The sequence below is a fragment of the Trichechus manatus genome, unplaced genomic scaffold, assembly GCF_000243295.1.
Source record: "Trichechus manatus latirostris isolate Lorelei unplaced genomic scaffold, TriManLat1.0 scaffold00016, whole genome shotgun sequence".
In the NCBI taxonomy this organism is placed as follows: domain Eukaryota; kingdom Metazoa; phylum Chordata; class Mammalia; order Sirenia; family Trichechidae; genus Trichechus; species Trichechus manatus.
This window is the reverse complement of record NW_004443952.1, coordinates 25,889,597-25,904,856: the sequence shown is the minus strand read 5'-3', so window position 1 is coordinate 25,904,856 and position 15,260 is coordinate 25,889,597. Positions and strand designations below refer to the sequence as shown.

General features: G+C 50.6%; 3 protein-coding genes across 4 annotated transcripts in view; 1 reads left to right on the top strand and 2 right to left on the bottom strand.

Annotated features, from left to right (window-relative positions):
- The window catches only part of TLN1 (talin 1), a 31,356-nt gene extending 28,394 nt beyond the window's left edge, over positions 1 to 2,962 (bottom strand). Inside the window, exon 1 of the mRNA XM_004372288.3 lies at positions 2,650 to 2,962. The gene's annotated coding sequence lies outside the window, so the exon portion shown is untranslated. The remainder of the gene's footprint in view (positions 1 to 2,649) is intronic.
- Positions 2,963 to 2,999: 37 nt separating this feature from the next.
- CREB3 (cAMP responsive element binding protein 3) lies at positions 3,000 to 7,120 on the top strand. 2 transcript variants are annotated; one of them, XM_023727526.1, is made up of 10 exons: positions 3,000 to 3,138; positions 3,350 to 3,487; positions 3,589 to 3,736; positions 3,813 to 3,880; positions 3,989 to 4,084; positions 5,133 to 5,239; positions 5,341 to 5,409; positions 6,032 to 6,116; positions 6,215 to 6,299; positions 6,383 to 7,120. In XM_023727526.1, the coding sequence occupies exons 2-10, from the start codon at positions 3,350 to 3,352 to the stop codon at positions 6,718 to 6,720; spliced, it is 1,134 nt and encodes a 377-aa protein (XP_023583294.1). In that variant the 5' UTR covers positions 3,000 to 3,138; the 3' UTR covers positions 6,721 to 7,120. The 2 variants fall into 2 exon arrangements, with proteins under 2 accessions (XP_023583294.1, XP_023583293.1); XM_023727525.1 differs by lacking the exon at positions 3,000 to 3,138 and adding an exon at positions 3,181 to 3,249.
- The window catches only part of GBA2 (glucosylceramidase beta 2), a 12,369-nt gene continuing 3,963 nt past the window's right edge, over positions 6,855 to 15,260 (bottom strand). The window contains exons 2-17 of the mRNA XM_004372286.2: positions 14,093 to 14,184; positions 13,769 to 13,884; positions 11,421 to 11,639; positions 10,877 to 11,116; positions 10,526 to 10,628; positions 10,212 to 10,365; positions 9,998 to 10,123; positions 9,618 to 9,790; positions 9,285 to 9,389; positions 8,966 to 9,073; positions 8,712 to 8,863; positions 8,485 to 8,591; positions 8,193 to 8,335; positions 7,984 to 8,099; positions 7,697 to 7,888; positions 6,855 to 7,430 (exon numbers count right to left, since the gene is read on the bottom strand). Of these exons, the coding sequence (XP_004372343.1) occupies positions 7,152 to 7,430; positions 7,697 to 7,888; positions 7,984 to 8,099; positions 8,193 to 8,335; positions 8,485 to 8,591; positions 8,712 to 8,863; positions 8,966 to 9,073; positions 9,285 to 9,389; positions 9,618 to 9,790; positions 9,998 to 10,123; positions 10,212 to 10,365; positions 10,526 to 10,628; positions 10,877 to 11,116; positions 11,421 to 11,639; positions 13,769 to 13,884; positions 14,093 to 14,184 (2,425 nt within the window). The 3' untranslated portion in view covers positions 6,855 to 7,151. The remainder of the gene's footprint in view (positions 7,431 to 7,696; positions 7,889 to 7,983; positions 8,100 to 8,192; positions 8,336 to 8,484; positions 8,592 to 8,711; positions 8,864 to 8,965; positions 9,074 to 9,284; positions 9,390 to 9,617; positions 9,791 to 9,997; positions 10,124 to 10,211; positions 10,366 to 10,525; positions 10,629 to 10,876; positions 11,117 to 11,420; positions 11,640 to 13,768; positions 13,885 to 14,092; positions 14,185 to 15,260) is intronic.

The following is a 15,260-nucleotide window of genomic DNA, read 5'->3' as shown; positions in this document are numbered from 1 at the left end:
AAATCGCGGAGGAGCATTCAGGGGAGTGAGTAGGCAGGCTGGTTGAAGCACAGGGTACCTGCAAGGGAGCAGTGGAGGGGGAAGTTAGTGGTGGGGATGGAAAGGCAGGGGAAGACTAGAGAGGAGTATGAGGTATTTTACCTACTGGAAGGCAGCAGGAGGCCAGAGGAGGCTTTTGAGCAGAGAAGGAACATGACCAGAACCAGATTTTAGAAAACAACTCTGGCAGTTACCTTGGAGATTGGTTAGAAAGATACTGTATTAACACAAGCGAGAGATACTGAAGCTAGAGTTAGAAGGTGGAGAGGAAGATGTCACTCAGAAGAAATGCTAAGAGGTAGAACTGACAGGACCTGACAAGTCTGCCCTGTCAACCCTCAGAGACCAGGGCCTAAAGTCAGGTGGGGGTCCCATAGCTTCCTGTCATCAGTAGCCACTTAGTGGCTGGGACAGCTTGAGCACTTTGAGTTTAGGTAAGGGGGAGAGGGATCAGGTTATGCTGGGAATGTGAGGATGAGGCTGTCGGGAAAAGGGGACAGGTATGTGGTTAGCACCCACATAGGGGCAGATAGGGTGTGGTCAGTGACTGCATCAGGCTGAGGATGGTAGTGATGATGGTTGTAGGAAAAATGAATATATGATCAGTCACTGGATCAGGATGGGGGAAGGGGAGAAATGAGTATGTGGACAGTGGCTAAATCAGACTCAGAGAAAAAGATGGAATGAGATCAGAGGCCAGGTCAGGCTTGAGAAGAGATGGGGCTGTGGTCAATGGCTAAATTAGGTGGGCATGAGGGAGGTGAGGGGACATTGGCAGTGGCTAAGCTGGAGTTGGGGGAGGAGTGGGATGCAGTCAATGGCTGGGTCAGGTTGGGTAGGGGATAGGGTTGTGGTCAGTGGCCAGGTCAGGCTGGGAGTGAAACGGGGGTGTGGTCAGTGGCCTGGCTGGGCGTGGGATCAGCAAGACCCAGTTTCCTCTTTGGGTCTCATTTCCTCTTTTCTGTTTGGGGAGTGGGGGAAGGGGATCTTCAACCAGATCAAGAAATTAAAGGAGGCTTAGAATTGCAAGATGGCACTTGGACTAGAGATATGTGGCGGTTGCGTGGGGGGGCTGCTCAAATGAGCAGATGGTATGCAGGTCGATGAGTGGGTGAAAATGGTGGGAAAGTGTTTTAAGATGATAGGAAAGCTCAGGTTTGGGTAAGGGTAAATTAAGGTAGGATGTGTGAATCAAGTGGGGAAGGGTTGGGAGAACTGAGGTTGGAAATAGATGGTAAGAAGATGAACAATAGGAGAAAGTTAAAGACAAGGGAAATATTCTGTAAGGAGGTGTGCAGGAAAGGTGTGGACTGCAAGGCCAGGGATGAGAGCTGGAGAGGAGGGCTTAATATCTCGGGAATGAGGGAGCAGTGGGAGTTAACTTTCAGGGGATTCAGCTATCCCCTTCTCCCATGACAAAAGTGTTTCCTTGGTCTGCTTCCCGTGTAGTCATCAGTCTCCTCTCCCCTCGGCAGTTCTCCACTTATGACTAGGCATGGTGCATCTCCTGGGCCCCTGGGCCTTTCTCATCTCCCACCTTGTAAACAACATAGTCCAGGAACCCCAGTCCTCCAACTGTGCTGGCCACAGAAAGAGCCTTGGATTTACAGAACGGAATAGAGAAGCTGGATTCCTAGTCACCTGCACTTCCAGCCCAGAACTTAGTTTGTCATCTTTCTGGGTCAAAGAAGCCCCTGTGACTACCTAGGAATAAGAGACTTCCCCCCAAAACAAGGGCATCTACCTACTGACAGCCTCTTAAATTTCACCTGCCTGAGGTCAACCACCCAGACCTCAATCATAACCCCTAAATCTGTCCCCTAATTCCTAATATTAATCCTGATCCTAACCAGTTTCCTGATTCCCAATACTGGCTTTGACGTTCATCTCTTTCCTAGCTGAGAGCCATATTCAATGCCTGATCCTACATGCTGACCTGATTTCACCTTTAACATCAAACTCCCTGACCTTAACCCTAAATGCTGAGCCTTAAACCTAATATTCATTTGCATCTTGATTCCTGACCCACCCCGTCGTTGCTTATCCCTAATACTGACCATGCCAACTCCTGTAATCCCTAAAACGGGCATCTAACCTAATTTCTGTTGTTGACTAGACCCTGAACTCTAACTTTGATTTAGGCTGTCCGTCCCAGAAAACAAAATAATCACCTTAATCTAAACTCTACATACAAACTGGACCTGACTTACACTAATAACTCTTAAGTTTCGACCCTGGCTTTATCACTCCTAAAGCTAACCGTAAATCCAAAACCCAACCTCATCTAATCCCAAATTTACCAAAGCGTTCCTACTCACATATCCCTATCAGCTAACCCCAAAACCTGTCTCCACCCTGGGCTCACTGTGGTCACTCCTCACCTTCCCTAAAACCCATCGCAGGCAGAGGACTACTCCCCAGGAAAAAGGCCTGACTCCCGCAAAACGGCCTACTTAGCTCCGAGACCAAGCCGAGATACACTGGACCCTGACCTCTCCAACAGGACCCGAAACAGGAGACGCAAGACAGCCAGGGGCCCCGCCCGCCCGCCTCCCGGGCCGTGTCTCGCAGCCCCACCCCAGGGCTCCAGCTCGGCCCGGTCCGGCCTACCTGAGCTGCCCGGCTCTGTGCCCCGCCCGCCGGCCCGCTAGCCTGCTCGTTCTCCCGGTCGCTCTCGGGCTCCGGCCTCGCCCTCCAGCCAACGGACTCTCTCTCGGCCACTTCCGTCCCCGAAACGTCCCCCACCCGCGGGCGGCGCCCTGCGCCTATGGTCGCAGGGACTGCAGGAAGCTGCTCTGGCCCCAGTTCTCGATGCTCGGGAGCCGACCGAAGACTGGCAGCCCCTCCCCGGCAGGAAGCAAGGGTTCGCGCAATCCCGAGGAAACGCCCGAACTGTGCCCGAGTTCCCTTTTAGTCTCAAATCCTTCCTTTTCTCGGTCTATGCGAAGGCGGAGCCAGATCCCCAGAATTCCCGCCCTCAGGGTGTGCGGAGGCTGAACAGACGTCCCTGCTATTTGCATAGCTCCTGGGACGTGGCGCAGCACTCAGGCCACTTCCGAGTTGAGGGAACTTCATGTCCCAGAATGCCATGGCGGCGAGGTGAATTACTTCCGTTGTGTTGGAAGCTGTTGAGAATTGAGTTTGGGAGGCGGGTCCGCTTGAGAGTCACCGCTAGGGGGAAAGTCTGGCCGAAGAGAGACCGGTGCATAGGTGGGAGACCGACAACTGGGCTGTGGATCGTGCCTGGAATTCGGGGGTTGGAGGTGGGTGGCGGGGTGAATCCCCGAGTTTCTGCCCATTTTCTCCGTAGATGTGCCATATGGAGCTGGCACTAGGCCCCACTGACCAGGACCTGCTGGATTTTCTCCTAGAAGAAAGCGAAGATTTGAGGGTGGCGCCCGAGGAGGCCGTGGAGGCTCCGCTGGACTGGGAGCGGCCACTCTCCGAGGTGAGTGGGAGTTTGAGTAGGTGAGGCGCGGGGCTGGGGGCGTCCATGAGGCATGAGATGGTGGTGATAGGTCAACGCCTGTTTATTTGAACCCTGTGCAGGTACTGAGTGATTGGGAAGCGGATGAGTTCCTGAGTTCCCTGCTAAGTCCCCCAGCATCATTAAAGGCTCTTAGCTCCTCCATACCTTGCCCTGTCCATCATGATCACAACTACTCCCTCCCACAAGAACATGTCTCCATAGATTTAGGTGAGTCTGAAATAATTGAAGTTTATGGAGAAGAAAGTGTTCATGGGCCTGGCCATTCATACTTTGCTTTCTGCAGACAGTGGGATCTGTGAGAAGGAGGAAGCCCAGATGACTCCACTGCAGGTGAAGGAGCCTGCAGAGCAGGTACTTGACTAACAGGATTATTCCTACACTGCACGAGTGGGGGCAGGATTCCCCATTCCTCTCTGACATCCCTATGCAACTCTCCTCCTCCTTCCCACCCCTCAATAGCCCCAGGAGATTGAGAACCTTATACTGACAGAGGAGGAGAAGAGGCTATTGGAGAAGGAGGGGCTTACTCTGCCTGGGACACTGCCTCTCACTAAGGTAAGTCTCCCATTGGCAGAGCAAAGGCTGGCAGGAGGCTTTATGAGTCTCAAGTAAGCTAATTTTGTTAATTTTATGTCAGTAACTTAAAAAAGGACAGAGGTGGGAAATTTAGCAAATTTGTTGGTAATAGGAAGCTGGGGCATGTAGATAATATGCTGGATGCAAAATTCTGGTTTTGTGGGGTCTGACACTTATAGAAATTTTAGTATTCTCGTTAAGAAAAAAAATCAAAATTATCAGCACGGTATTACTGTAGGGCCTTATGCAAGTGAGAATCCCTGACACTTAGATTTCATTGAATTCATGGTAATCTACTTTTTGCTGAATTATAGAAGCTTTAGATCATTCAACAAGGCTGGACTAACAGTATAACAAAAATAAATTCCTGTGTTTACATTTATTGAGTGATTTTATAGGCACAGTATTGTGAAACCATGATGAAATCAATGTTCCGTGACAGAAAGGTTAAGGGAATTTTCTTAAAAGTACAGAATGAGTCAGCAGGTCAGCAGTAAGACTGGTTGCTGAGTGAATAGGATTTCGAGCCTGTAATAGAGGTGTTGCCTGCAGAATGGCAGTGACTGTCCTGTTCTCTTTTGTATTTGCCAGGGCACATCTTAGTACTGAGTTTTGAGCCCAGATCTTTAACAGATATTAACAGGTTGGAATCCATCCTGAGGCGAGTAGGTAAGATGAGGAGTTAAAATTTTTGTCCAGATTTTTTTTAAAAAAAAAAACTCTGAAGAAACGTCAAGTGTCTTAAGATAGCTAAGGAGGGTTTGTTCGACATGGCACCAAAGATTAGATACTAGGTAAGTCCAATGGATAGAAATTACAAGCAGGCACATGTTGGCTCAGGAGATTTAAAAATAAAATAAAATTGTCGAAAGTAGTCCAGGCTTGTTAACAAAGATTTTAACACCTGGTCCCCGGAGGTGTTCGCACAGAAGCCGAGTGCTTATTGGTCAGGTGATGGAACTCATTTGCCTTCCAACTCTTTGGTCCAGTGTTTCTTTGATGATGCCCCTTTCTTGTCTTCTCCCAGAAGGAGGAACAAGCTCTGAAACGAGTGCGGAGGAAGATTCGAAACAAAAAGTCTGCTCAAGAGAGTCGTAGGAAGAAGAAGGTGTACGTGGGAGGTTTAGAGAGCAGGTATGAAAGGAAGAGGGACTCAAAGGGTGGGGGGAAGACAGGTAGTTGGAAGTGTCTTTTTTAAAGGGAGGATAGAGGTCATATCCTTGTTATTCCCTCAGGATCTTGAAATACACAACCCAGAATCTGGAATTACAGAACAGAGTGCAGCTCCTGGAGGAAGAGAATATGTAAGCAACCCTCCAACATCAGTCCTTTCCCATCCCTCCCATTTAATGCTGCGCCACTCTTTTCCCTGTTCCACACCTGCCTTCTAACTGGGCAGCTTCTATACGCAGTCTGGTGCTTAGCCTTCATTGTGTCCCTGAGTCCAAGAAGCTTACGGTACTGGCAGAAATTCACAAGTAACTATAAAGTAACCAAGAAAGAGAAAGGAGGGAACAAGAAAGACTCAGGGAGTAGATAGCATTTGATAGTGGATAGGATTTTAGGAGTGAAGAAAGCATTTCAAGTGAGAGAACAAAACATTGTCTGGTTTGGCTGGAACTCTGACACAGGTGAGTTGGGGCCAGAAGGTAGAGGGTATGGAATGCCTTGTGAGGATTATGTGCATCGTTGATAAGGCAGAACTACGGAAGGTATTTGTCAAAGGAGTTTGTCAGGACGGAGAGGTTCTTTTTTTTTTTTTAATGGGGAACTTTAAGCATTTTATCTGCAGAGAACTGATCACCGGCAAAAATAGAAAATAAGCGAGGATCCAGGGCACAGATGGAGGGGGTGGCCTTAACAGGAGTTTCATTGTATCTCAGTTACCAGGCCAGAGTGTGCTCACTGTCTCTTTTCTTCCTCCAGGTCCCTTCTGGATCAGTTGAGCAAACTCCAGGCCATGGTGATTCAGATATCAAACCAAACCAGCAGTAGCAGCACCTGTGTTCTGGTGAGGCTAGCAATGGAAGGAGAGATCTTTTTCTCATGTAGTGGGGACAGGGTGCAATCCAGAGCCCCCTTCTTTATCTCCTTTTCTCTGTGCTCCAGGTCCTACTCTTCTCCTTCTGCCTCCTCCTTGTACCTGCAATGTACTCCTCTGACATAAGGAGGAGCCTGCCAACTGAGCACAGAGGTGAGAGGCTTGCAGCTACCATTAAGGCATGCGTTAGAGGAGAGGTCCTGGCCTGCCCCTGAAAATCTTCTTTGTCTCCTTAGTGTTGTCCCGCCAGCTTCGATCCCTCCCCAGTGAGGACCCTCACCAACTGGAGCTGCCTGCCCTGCTGTCAGAGGTACCAAAGGACAGCACAAACCAGTTGCTGAACAACTCGGACCATTTCCTCCAGGTCCCTGGCAACTCTTGCTGCTTCTTGAACCATGTGGCTCAGGATCCTGGCGCAGAGCCTCCCCTGAAGCTGACTCTCTCTGACCCCTTCTCGATGCACTCCTGCCTAAGTCCCATCCTCCCACAGCAGACAAATCTCACAAGAAAGGGGGGATGGCTCCCTACCCACAGCCCCTCACCTGTCATCTTGCAGGTCAGATACTCAGGCTAGATGAGGATGTGGAGGGCCTCAGCAAGAGCCTGGGGCCCCCAGTCTGTGTCCAAATACAAAGGAATGGAAGAGGGCTACCTTCGGCTCCTGTGCCCTGCCAGGGAAGCCTGAGGCTCAAACACACCAGACTTTCTGGCTTTCTGGGTCTTTTATTTGTACCTGTATGTCTCTATCATTCCATGAGTGGACCTGGTGAATCAACTGAACCTCATTGAACATCTCATGCAGTGAAGGGAGGGGGTAAGGAAAGAAATAAATAAGTGATTCTGATGTCTGGGTCACCCCTAACCCTCCTTACTGGCACAGTTGGGTGGTAGGGAGGGAGGTATGATTGTCCTGGTGGCTCAGGGCTGCAGGAAATTGCGGGAAAGGAAGGGAAGGCCAGGCTGGAGGCTGGGCTGTTAGCTTCTCCCTCCCACAGTTCACAGGGTTCACTCTGGGCTCAGGTTTGCCATGGCTTCCTTTGGTCCAGATTTAGGCCCTGTGTTTAGTCCTGTGTTCTGCTCCACTACTGGTCTGGAGGCCTTTTTACACTGCTGTTGCTGCAGGGCCAGCTGCATAGCCCAGATGCTCAGGGGCCGCATGTAAGCTAGGGAGCGAAACACTTGCTGCTGGCAGTATGCCTCAGGAGTCTGGAAGGCCAGGCCCAGGCGCTCCCACACGGTGCGATAGCAGCCTTCAGCTGTCCGGAAGCCCTCTGAAGTCAGGCCCTGTGGGTACAGATGGCAGTCATACAACTTGGCACCCCCGAATAATCACTTCAGTTGGACAGATAGAGAGACAATAGGGTCTCTGCCCTCAGGGAGCTTCTAGCTAGTGAGGGAGATAAACTTGACCAAAAGGCAAAAGCCCGAAGAAAGCAGGAGTTGGTATGCATGCCGGGGAAAAGGGGAAAGCCTTAAGGATAAGATGGCCTTGGCTGGGGAAGTTTGTTGGGCCAGGGTGCAGATGGTGGAGAGATAGGGGAGTGCATTACCTCCTGGATCATGGTGGCTGCCAGCCCATAGACCACACCCACCCAGACTTCATCAGACTGGACACTGGATGTATCAGGGACACCATGAGGCTGCATCCCATTCACAGCCCCCATGGCCCCTCCTGCAAAGGCCTGGACATTGAACTCGAAGATAGTTTGGAGAGCACGGACCACATGTGGGGTAGGAAATACCTGGAGGGGCAAGGGCAGAAACATGGTCCCTTATACTTGCTTCCCACCTCCAGGGAGAGCCCTTCTTTCAGACTTCTCCATCTAGTCTCTCTCACCTCTGTGTCTCCTTCTCCTAGGCCACAGGCCCTCAGGAACCACTGGCCAGCACACTGGTCAGACATGATGCTACGGGACTGAGGCTGAGAGCTGCTATCATAGTTGTAATAGCGGCCTGGAGTAGAAGAAGGGCAAAGTAAGGTTCCCTGTGTCCCCATAGCTGCCTTAAGACTCCTTAGGACCCCTCCAACCAGCCTCCCCAACTCACCATTCCACAGCAGCCTCTCGTAGGCCTCTTTGCCCCGGCTAAGGATGGAAGAAAACTTCTCTTGGATATCTTGTGCCTCACACAGAGTAGCCATCTGGACCATCACAGCCACGGCTGCCAGCCATAGCCCTCCACAGTACGCACTGATCAGGGACATGGGTTTGGGGGTCAGACCAGCAGCTCCAGCCATTCTCATGCAATACAACAGGCAATAGAGTCACTCCTCCCTGAGCTCCACAACCCCCTGGTGTCCAGTTCCCCACCTTAAGCCTGGTAACCCCTATCCCCCAACCTGGGCCCTGTAGCGACCCATCCATCATAGGTCTGGTCTGCATAGCCTCCATTTTCAATGAGTCCATCGTTGTCCTTGTCAAACTTCATTTCAGACTCCATCACGGCCTAGAGAGGAATCAAGATACTGAGGACCTAGATACTAAGGAAAGAATCATAGCCAGCTGGGCTCTCCCAAAACACCAGTCATGCTGCTAGCACACTGGCCACTGCACGTGCATCCCTTACCAGACACACAGGCCACATGTCCCTCAGGAAGCCCTGGTCACCCGTCAGGCAATAGTCTCGATAAACCTGCAGCACAAACTTCAGGTTCAGGTCCTTCCAGTCGGCAGTGTCGTGGATCACATACGCATTGACACGGAGCCATGGCTCGTCATCTGTGTAGGGGGAGGGGACCTGGTTCATTTGTATTGGTGGGTAGGGTAGAGGGCGCAAAAGTTGAGGGAGTGAAGCTGACCGTGGGGTGGAGAGACATTTACCTGGGTCCCCGATATCATGGGGGATGACGTTCCTCCTTTTCACAGGTGCTATCAGCCCACTCATCAGGTACCGTCGTCGTGTTAGGTCTTCCCTGAGAGTGGCCAGAGCTGGGGAAGCAGTCATGTTAAGTGGGTGGAGTGGGCAGAGAATGGGCAGGCACGGGGTGGGGCACAGAACTGTGTGTGAGCCCGGAGGGGAACCAATAACCAGGGTGCAGATATGTGTTGGGGGGAATGGGAGAGAGACAGTCTGAGTGACCAAAAAGTTCAGGGATGTGGGAAGCTAAAGGGGGAGAAGGGGCACAGGAGGGACCCTTACCCATGTCATACTGCAGACTGAGCTCAAGTTTGGGCCAGAGCATGACAAGGGCGAAGGACGCGTAAAAGTGGACATCGTATGTGTTGTACATGCGATACTCCTGGCCTGGAGAAGTGAGGAAGACAAAGTTACCAGAATTCCTGCTTCCCCTTCATGGCTCCCCCACTAGCTTGTCCTCCTAGAGTTGGAGGGGGGCTACTGTCACCAGTCTACACCCTCCATATCCCAGCCAATATCCTGGGGGAGGCAAAACCCATCATCCAGCCTGTGGTAGGGCACTGACTGGCCTAAGGAGCAAGGCCTGCCATACCCTAGCTCACCAGCAGCCCGTACCCTCAAGGTAGCCAAATCGTCCGTACTCCCGTAGCACGGGGCGGAGCTGCCTCATGCCCTCCTCCAACTCCTCCATTAGGGAATCCTCAGGAACTTCCAGCCATACTGTGCCTCCATCGGCCAGGAAGTACAGTTCATTGAACAATGCAGATTTGTACCAGGCAGGCAAGGACCTGGGGAATCAGAGGAGGGAGTGGTCTGAGTGTGGACCTCTGATTGAAAGGAAGGATTCTGGGGTTCAGCAGACAGTGGAGGTGCCAAATCAATCTCAGCACAACTCTGCTGACTTTTTAGTGGGTAGAGTGAATCGGGAGTCTCAGTTGGAGTTTGAGTGCCTGGGAGAAAGGCAAGGTGGCCATAGAGATGGGCCCCATTGGCACCTGTCCTCCAGTATTGGGCTCTGCCAAGCTGAGATCTTCTCTTCCCAGTCTGCATATCGGCACAGTGCATAGTGGCTAAGGGCAGGTGCTGCTTCACCATCTTTACCAAAGAATCTTGTGTATCGCCTGGGGTGGAAAAGGGGAGGGATGAGAACATAGGCTCTAGCTCAGAGCCCCAGCCCCTTGGATCCCTGTACTTTCTGGACCCCATTACCTGTAGTGGACCTGGCCCTTGGCTCCAAACACAATCCTGGGCATGTCCCAAGCCAGCGAGAACTCCAGGCAGCATCGGCCTCGAGGTGGCAGCTTGGCTGCAACACACACAGCCCCAGCGATGCCTACGCCTTTCTGAGAGGGGGCACTCCGGCCTGAAAGAAGCGTAAGAGGGATCAGCACAGGCACCCTCCTGCCCCAGAACTAGGGAGTCCTAGCATGGGAACAGGGCCTATTCGTTACCAGGCCTCCCACCCCTGTTCCCAAGACAGAGACAACCTCTCTTCCCACCACCTCCGTTAGACCCCCCATCACCAGCGGGGGAGTCCAGCTGTCCGTCCTGAAGTAGATCCTGCCACACCTGCTGCCCAGTGCTGTCAGGGTCAAAGGCTGTGATGTGGGTTACCGTGGTATCTGCCTGTTAAGGGGCCAAAGACTCTGTGAGGGAGAGCCCCACAAGTATGCTGGATTCTGATGAACTCTCCAGCTCCTGTTACATACTCCCCACCTCCAAGTTCCAGAGGCTTAAGGGCTGTGGTGTGGGTAGGACTTAGGAGTTGATGAAGAGACCATGATGGGGTAAGGTGGGCTCAGGGGCCAGGGTGAGGCTAGGGGTTCATGGACTGGGGTTCAGGGGCTAAGGTACAGGGCAGACCTGTCCATTACCGTGAGTCGTGCAGCCACAGCCATCGTGTAGGGATTTGGGAGGGTTGGATGATGCAGCAGCAGCCCCTGTACAGTTTCCCCATCACGCTCTAGACAGAAGGGCTCATTCCACAAACCCCCTGGGGCATCGTCCCTGCCCCCTAGTCCATTCCGCATGGAGAACATGATGGACACATCCAAGGCTTCATCCCCTTCATTTTCCACATCCCACACAAAGACTCCTACAGGCAAGCTGCTGTCCTGGGGGCAAAAGAGTGGACTCAGGTGGCACTCAGTGTAGCCACTCCCACCTCCACTCTCCTGATCAGTCCTGGACACAGAGGACCTGACTCAAATTCTCCCCAATATACTCTCTTCTTTCTCCCACTCCCATCTCCCCATATTCCCAGGCAGGCTGCCTACCAGGAGACGGAAGACTGGAACCAATTTGGTGGTGGTCCTGGGAAGCCAGTGTGACGTTCATGGCTCCAACCTCCACCCATTCACAGGTCATAGCATTTCCAGCAAAGGCAGATCCCGGGAAAAGTGGCGGGGGGAGACTTACCTGGTAGTCATGAGGCAAGATGGGTGTGATTTGGCGGCAGGTGAGAGTGACATTCTGGCCAGGAAGCTTGTAAACAGTCCAGGCTCGGGGATAGAGAGCATGGTAGAAGGCAAAAAACCCACAAAGGCCCCAGTTCCAGCTGTGCAGGACGCTTGGACGCTCCAGGGACAGGACTTGCTGGTACACAGTCTGCCCTTCCCGACGCAAGCACACTGTGAACTAAATCAAGAAGGTAAATAGGCTGGAATGGGGTAACCCACAGGCACTTCAGAGTAATCTGCTTCACCTCAAAGTAGTTCCTCCCTTTCCAGAGCCTGCAACTGTTACCATCGTACCACCATCCTATCATCACCTAGGCCTTTCCCCCAAGCTCAGCTGAGTCACCACCAAGTCCTCCATCCATCTCTTAGGCTTCGTCTGCCTTTTGTACTACTGTGGTATTAGTGACCCAACCTAGGACCCAGCCTAGGCCCTCACCATCTCTGCTTTTACTCTCTGCCCGTCATTTGGGTATCAGAGTGCTCTTTCTTACAAACAAATCAAAATATGTCAGTCTCTGCTTATGTTTCAGTGACACTCCATGGCCCTCAGGCTGAAGTCTAAACTCTTCTACCTGGCTTTCAGGGCCCATCTTGATATGGCCTCTCCCTGCCCATCATTATCTCTTCAAGCACCTATATTTCAACATCAAATACTCTCTGGTCCTTGAGCATACTACTTTTCCTCCTCCATGCCTTTGCTTGGGCTTATGCTCTATTCTGTGAAACCCCTCATTCTTCAAGGACTAGGTCAAATGCCATCTTCTCCTTCTCTTCCTAAAGCAGCGAGTCATTCTCTTACATGTCTCCATACCCCTTTATTCTAGCATTCAATGTATTGTGTTACAATGTATTTATTTACCTTTCTGTCTCCCCCACTGTTCTATGGGTTCTTTGAGGGTAGAGACCCTTTCTAGTTTGTTGTGTACTTTTCTCCACCTACGACTCCATGGCAGATTTGGTGTGTGCGTGGAGACAATGAGCAAAATCTCAGTAGGGTGCCTTTTCCTCAGTACACTACCCATCCCTCTCATTTTGGCACCAATGTGGTTTCACACTCTCCATTTTCTCTAAAATTTAAGCTCCTGGAGGGTAGGGGCTATGAGGGATGGATAGCTCTTCCCTTGGTTCAAACTGTCTGATATTTTTATGGTATGTATAACATATTTTTTCATATTGTTGGAATAGTAGATAATGGTTATGACCACAGGCTTTTAACCACTGAGAGAAGTGCTTCTGAATCCTTTCCATTTACCAACACTATGACCTTGGGTATGTCACTAAATGTTTCTGGATCTTAGCTTCCTCATTTGTAGAGTGGATAGAATGGCACTTAGCTTATAGGATTGTTTTTAATCCTAAATATTATACAAAAAGTGCCCAATACAGTGTTTAGCACATGTTAAGCATACAATAAATGGTAGCTACCATTATTACTTTAACTGTAGAATCGCAATTCCTGAGGGCATTCCCCTTGGGATACCTAAGGGGTGAGCCAGAGAAGAAGCTTGGGGCATTGGGCAGGGCTGGTAAACCTGAACTGGGAAGGGCACTATCGTTAATTGGACTCAAGGCCTGCTAGTCATTTCTTCTTCGAAGATGAGCCCAAAGCTGGAGACAGCCCTCTGACAGGAACAGGAACTTAGTGGGGAGCTCGAAAGGGAGGTCACTAAAAGATACGATGAAAGTAGGCCACATGCTCTGGCCCAGATGTGATGAGGGAGCAGAGGATAAAGAAGTGAAGCTTCAGAAACAGGAAGGAAGCTAGAGATCTAAGTCTAGGAGAGGATAGCTTTCTAGGCCCTAAGCCAGAGAGACCCTCAGAGGAGTAACCACCAGCAGAGGACATGACCTTTAGCTGAAAGACGGCAAATCAGGAAAGGCAGTTGGTGCTCTAGGCATCCCCCCCGCCCCCCAGCCGATGCATCTGTAGAACTTTGGGTTTTGTTTTCCTTTAAGGTCCTACCAAATGTTCTTTCATCCAGGTTAAGTGATTCACAAAGTCTATGTACTCTCTGTGGCTGGGTCCTGGTTCAGTGGGTGGAGGTGGGGCAGCAAAGGAGGCAGGAGGCATTTATTAGAGAAATAAAGGGCATGGGTGCCAGGGCTGTTTTACTCTTTCAAGGACTGTGTGCCCTGTGTCTTATTCCTACAGTATATCTAATACAGGGCTTGGCACATGGAAAGCATCATGAAAGTACTTACTGAATCATATACACATTTAACTGCCACATCCTACACTAGCCAAGGGGTCCTTCCTGGCCTGGGGATGTACTATCTGGGGCGTCTCCTCCACCTCCTGGCTCTTACTTGGTCAGCAATGACTGTCTGGTGCTGGTACATTCCAGGGTTGAGCTGCCAACGACAGAACTGGCCTCTCCAGCCACGGGTGATAGTACCTCCCCCAATGCCACCCAAGGGACAACCTAGAGAGAGAACCAGAATGGTTAGTGAGGCGATCAGAAGAAGAAAATGAGCCTATTTCTTACTTTCTGGACTATAAGGATGGGTTCCTCTAAAAACCTAAGTGATAGGGCAGTGCAACTTGCATAAGCTGGAAGCCTCTTCCCTAACTCTGTGGCAGACCTGGAGGGTGGCCCCTCTCTGAGCGGGGCAGAGCTGGGTGAGGCTCACCATAGATCTGTCTCAAGGGCACAGAATTGAGCATGTCAATGAAAGGTGTCTTCTTCTCCACTCGGGTCTTCTGGTACCACCACTGAAAGTACCTGAGGAGCAAGAGGCAGTGTGAGGGTTAGGAGGTAGGTGGCTGGTGCTTCATGGGCTGCAGTCACCTGCCTCTCTCTGGACACCCAGCTGTTACCTCCCACTAAATGGCCTGAAGACCCATCACCTCCTCTTCCAAACCTCTCCTCCTATTGACTTCTCTACAATTCAGTGTCGCTTCATCTTTCCTGTTATCCTAGCTCACAGTGGGACTATCATTGTTTTTCCTCTCTTCTCTCCCCAGAACAATTTTTCAATTCTTTCCTTACCTCTCTAACTTAGCTACCGCTGCTTTAGTTCAAACCTGAGGAGCTCCTGTCTGAGGAGCTGAAAGGGCCAGTTACGGTTTCCTGGCCTACACTACCACCCCTCAACAGGAATAGGCATAGAGCTTTCTTCTTTTTAAAATGTTTATTTTCTTCCCAAGCACAAAATGTGAAAATTTAGAGAATATACCAAGTGGAAGGGAGAAAATCTCACTCATAGATAACCACTGTTTACATTTTGGGGCATTTCCTCTGAATCTTTGTTTACTGCACCATTTAAACTGGAAGCTTTCTGATTTTGCCCTCTTATACCATCCTAGTAAAGCATTCTAAAAATCCCAGTATTTTTCTGGTCTTGTCACAGCTCTATTCAGAACCTTCTGGGGGTGTATCCAATAGACGAATGATTCAGTTTGGGATTCAAGGCTCTAACATCTGGCCCAGCCTACCCTTAATCTTATTTCCTAAAAATTCCCATGCAGGGAGGGTCCTCACTAAGCAACCCCTCCCCTGCCAGACCCTCTCCCACTTCCATTCTCCTCCGTACCCCAGGCATTTTATACCCATTGTTCAAGTATACTACTTCTAACCATGTAAAAGGGTAAGTAACTCCTCTGAGCCTCAGTTTCCTCATCTACAAAATGGATACCTCCGCTGTGGGGACCATGGTCTCGGGGAACATCTAGCTCAACTGGCATAACACAGTTTATAAAGACAAGGTTCTACATTCTACCTTGGTGAGTAGTGTCTGGGGTCTTAAAAGCTTGTGAGCGGCCATCTAAGATACTCCACTGGTCTCATCCCTTCGGGAC